At 28.4% G+C, this 5,151-nt stretch overlaps 1 protein-coding gene across 1 annotated transcript in view; it reads left to right on the forward strand.

Moving 5' to 3' along the window:
• The first annotated feature begins 2,725 nt into the window (after positions 1-2,725).
• The window catches only part of LOC105363641 (probable chitinase 2), a 4,214-nt gene continuing 1,788 nt past the window's right edge, over positions 2,726-5,151 (forward strand). The window contains 3 exon segments of the mRNA XM_011501386.1: positions 2,726-2,827; positions 4,551-5,146; positions 5,149-5,151. The exon segment at positions 5,149-5,151 is cut by the window's right edge and continues 78 nt beyond it. Of these exon segments, the coding sequence (XP_011499688.1) occupies positions 2,767-2,827; positions 4,551-5,146; positions 5,149-5,151 (660 nt within the window). The 5' untranslated portion in view covers positions 2,726-2,766.

A 5,151-nucleotide genomic window follows, 5' to 3' on the forward strand; every position in this document is an offset into this window, starting at 1 on the left:
AAACCAACTTAAATCCACATGTCTTTGCTATTCTTAGAAATAGCACGTGGCCTTGGCACACCATTAAAAGTATTAAAAGACTTGGTAATTACGACGGTTTCTTCGCTGTCTGATAACTTATATTGCGCGCGTGTGAAGTGAACACAAGCGAAACGAGACCTCGAGCACGCAGGTAGGTTTGGCGCTACTACATCCTTTCAGGTCTCTGCGACTTGTTGACTCGAAAGATAGAGAGAGAGAGAGAGAGAGAGAGAGAGAGAGAGACGAGGACGCAAATAGTCCTGAGCGCCCCACGCGCGACTTCATGGAACACTAAGCGGAATTTTGGCCGACCACCTGGTCAGGAATATAATTTTTTAAAAGCCTGTGAGCATCGAAAATTTCTTCAACTTCGTGGATATTCAATTTTCAAATACATATTTCATCGATAACTCTCCTCCCCTCCCCCTCTATATCTCTGTCTCTTTGCATACTCTCCGCGTAGTAGTACAACTTTGCATGAAATAGGTTTGAAGTACAAGTCTTTCGAGAATTTTGAAAGAAAAAAGAATTGAAAGAAAGGAAGAAAGATAGAAAGAAAGAATAGTGAAAAAATGAATTTAACGAGTGTTGATAAAAATTAACGTCCGTTAAAACTGAATATACTTCGTGGCAATTGATTGATTAAAGTCTGCGGTGACTTAGTAGAACAGTTTATCAAATAACAATGCATCGTAATAATAAAAAATCTTTCAGTTGTCCGTTACTTTAAAATGTTTGTCAGTTTATCATCGATATTTTATGACTAACGGCATTCATCTGTGTATATACAACGAGAGGATAATTGTTGGACTAATTGGTTTATAGAGTCATTATTATTGTTATCAACTGAAATTCATTAAGGCGCGTTTTATCGTTATGTATTAAGAATAGACATAAATTTCGAAATTATTCGAAGAAAAGAAAGAAGAAGAAGAATAAGAAGAAGACGAAGGGAAATTTTAACATGGATAATACTTTCTTTTATTATCTATTACCGCGCGTCATCAATCATGTGGCGGATACGAATGATATCACGAAAGAAACTTGCTAGTCATCTGTCAAACTATGCCCCATCAACTAAAACAAATGATCTTCGACTGAAACATAGATATTCCATATAACATAGACTTGAAAATTCTTTTGATTAAAAATTTTTAATTATTTTAAAGTAGAATGCTCAATTAGACATTATGTAAAATGACAATGGCCACCTACGGAGTGTGGAGCTCGGCTCGATTAAAATCTTTGTCAATTAAATTATTGAGAAACTGATAAAAAAAATATGTTCCTCGTATCTCATTGTTTATTCAAAAATACATTGTTTGTACATTCGATTAAAGTGCATTTCCTCGTTCGCCTATTAATCGCGATTCATCATCCCATTACAATTAAAAGAGATTAATTATAAAAATTACTTCTTACTCGTAATTATCAATTCTTAAAGAGAAATGTCCTATATTGCTATCTTATTTTTTTTAGTATTTGTTTTGTTTTGTTTTGTTTTGTTTTGTTTTTTTTTTTTTTTTTTTTTTTTTTTTTTTTTTTTTTTTTTTTTTTTTTTTTTTTTTTTTTTTTTTTTTTTTATACACTGTGTATTAGTATAATATTACTGCATAAAACGAAAATTCATTTATATAATCCTATTATGCTTTGTTTACAATATCCTATTTATGCGAAGGTTCTGGCTTAAGAAATATCATCCGTTGAAAAATGATTAGCATATTATTCCAGACGAATGAATAAAATTGGCATCAATGAAAGGTTTCTCAATATAATTAATTGCACAAATGCGAGTATGTTGCAAAATTAATATGCCTTTTGCATATTTGTTCCTTCGTATGAACATTGATTCGAGAACATTCGAATAGAATTCAAAATTCATATAAATAATAAATTATTTAGAAAATATTTAATTATCTACTAAAATGTAGATTTCGATTATTGAGAACATATTGTAAACTTAATGTAAAATTTATTTCATATTTAATAAGCAAATATCCTGTATTCGCGTAATAATAAATGCATATGCGATTAACATTTTGAAAAATATGAAAAAATATATTCATAAAAATATTTTACAAATATTTATTTGCGCCATGTACTTTCAAGAGAATCTTTACAAAATTTTATATGTAAAAAACATAATAATAATAACAATAATAATAGTAATAAATGTGTGTATTTACACGTCTTCTTATGTAATTAAGTTTATTTGAATTCGTGTTATGAAAACAAAACTTACTTTCAATTCAATAAACTATACAACTATTTCTATAATTACGTATTCAAGAGGATTATAAAAAAAAAAAAAAACTAAAAAAAAAGTTATCTATTAGTACCAACTTAAAAATATAATCAGATCATATTCATTTATTATAGCTAATTATTGTCAACGCGAATATAGTAGATTGATAATTATAAACAACGGGAATGATTAATCATTTCTTCAATTTTAATATTCATTGGAAAACAGAAATGATGATAACATAATTTGTATGGATTTAATACGCTATTTAATCAAGAATTAAAATACTATTTAAATAATGTTTTATGAAGGATGGCAAATATTATTTCAAAAAATATTGTTTGTTACCACTCTCAGCAGGTACTAAAATATGATAACTTAACGGCTTATCATTTGATATTATTTCGTATAAAATGGGAAATATTATCCATAAAAGATAAAGAGCTAATATTTCAACATTCAGTTTAATAAAAAATCCTGACAAGTAAAAATCTAAAAAAATGAAAGCAATATTTTTAGTAATTGTAAGCTTATTGGCTTATATCACGGCATTTAATCAAAGTGAGTGTTTTTGTTTTTGTTTTTTTTTTTTTTTTTTTTTATATATATACTATTACTTATTTTAATGTAAAAACTAAAAATATTATTCGAGAATGATTGCATGCGCTAGGTGTATTTGAATGAATTTTCGATGATAATAATTGGAATCACGTAAGAAAAGTATTGTGTTTCGTTAAAATGCAAAGTAAGTAGGTTGAGACTTTCAAAATTTGATCAGATATTGAAAAAAACTAATTTTTATCTTTTATAAAATTATTAAGAAATTGTGAAAAATTAATAAACTGCTAAATGCATGAAAAAAAAAAAAAATATTTTCATATTTTCGTATGTAATAATTTTTGAAGATGCAATGAAAAACCTAATATAACAATAATAATTATTAATGAATATATATATAACAACGACATTAGCAATAAAAATAATAATAAATTTAACGATGTCACGATCATCGTTACTACCAATATTACCAATACAATATTTATTTCTATTTCAATACACAATATGATATAATAATTATTTATTATTTTTTTTGTTAACTAAATTGGAACCTAATTTATTATGCAGTAAAATTGCTATGGAAGAGTGGTGATTCAATATATCATATCCGTAAATTTATAAAATTAATGTAAAAAACTATGATATCCCAATTAGAATTATTTTATAATACTCAATTAAAACTATTTAAATTTAACTATTGTTTTACGTTCTCTTTCAGTAAGGTTTAATTTTGATTTATTCATTATTTTTATATTTTTCTTCGTGTAAAAATGTGTCAAAACAAACTTGAATTTATTATGAAGAAGGAATTTGAAAGTCCAGAACTTTGGTACTAATTTGAATTCTACTCATACTTTAGGCCATAAATTTGGAATATGATGCATAATATTTACGCAGATGGATAAAATATTAAAATTCAAACGAATAGAAAATTTTAAATTTCCATTTTTCAATGACTCTATAATGACCTGTCTATTATAGATTTTAGGCTGTTTTTTTTTTTTTTTTTTTGTTATTTTTTGTTTGTTTTTTGTTTTTGTCAATTAATAAACGATTAATAAACGATTTTTGTTAATCTTGTTAATCTTAATTTATATATATATATATATATATATATATTTTTAATTCGTATAAATTTAGTTAAAGAAAATATTTCTTTTATTTATAACGTAATAATTCTCATATGTTCATAAAAATACGAATGTTACGATTGTGTCGCTAATCGCTTTATATTTCATGCACTTTTTTTAATGACATCGAATAAGTAATTGGAATATGATGATGATGTAAACGAGACAGAATATTTGAATATCTGCTGTTCATTGTTATAAAGATAAAGATTAACCAATTAAGTAAGAAAGTAATATTTACCAAATCCGACAATACTCATAGAAATGAGTGTTTTTTAATTCGCACAGTTTGACAAAAAGTTTCATCGCTAAAAACAATTAGTCCGTTCAACTTAAGGTGGGTTGATAGACTCAATTAGAAAAGTTTAATACATATTATTAATTGGTCTTCACCGCATGGAATATGATGTTAATTAGCCTGTCGTTTGAAAGTTCATCAATCACACGACTTTAGTGTTTTTAGTGTTTAATTGGCAAAATAATTTCCCTTATTAGTTATGCGGTAAATAAAGCGTCGGTCAACGAACGATTGCGTAATAATGCTAAAGAAACTCGGCCGTAACTGGTGTAATATCACTCGACTGTTTACTTTGTAGAAAAAATCGTCTGCTATTTCGGTAGCTGGGCAGTGTATCGACCAGGGAATGGCAATTTCAATATTTCCGAGTTCGATTCAACACTTTGCACGCATCTGATCTACGCGTTCATTGGACTTAACGAGGATGAAGGCATAAAGATCTTAGACCCGTTTGCTGATCTTCCGGATGATGGGGGTAAGGATGGCTTCAACAAGTTTGTTCAGCTGCGCACACAGAGTCCCAGTACGAAATTCCTTATTGGAATCGGTGGATGGAACGAGGGATCCACCAAATATTCCCAACTGGTTGCTAGCAGTGAAAAACGCACAATTTTCATCGACCAAGTCGTAAATTTTGTTAAAAAATATCACTTCGATGGCCTTGACTTTGATTGGGAATATCCAAACCAAAGAGGCGGAGTCGAGGCCGATAGGAAAAATTTCATACTACTTCTGAAGGAATTACGGGAGAGATTTGACAAGGAGAATTTGTTGCTGACAGTAGCAGTCGGCGCATCCGAAGCGACGACCAAGCTGTCATACATCGTCCCAGAAGTCGTTAAATACGTCGATTTTATGAATCTTATGACCTACGATTATCATGGATTCCTGGATGGAAA

The sequence above is a fragment of the Ceratosolen solmsi genome, unplaced genomic scaffold (assembly GCF_000503995.2).
Source record: "Ceratosolen solmsi marchali unplaced genomic scaffold, CerSol_1.0 scaffold3, whole genome shotgun sequence".
Classification (NCBI taxonomy): domain Eukaryota; kingdom Metazoa; phylum Arthropoda; class Insecta; order Hymenoptera; family Agaonidae; genus Ceratosolen; species Ceratosolen solmsi.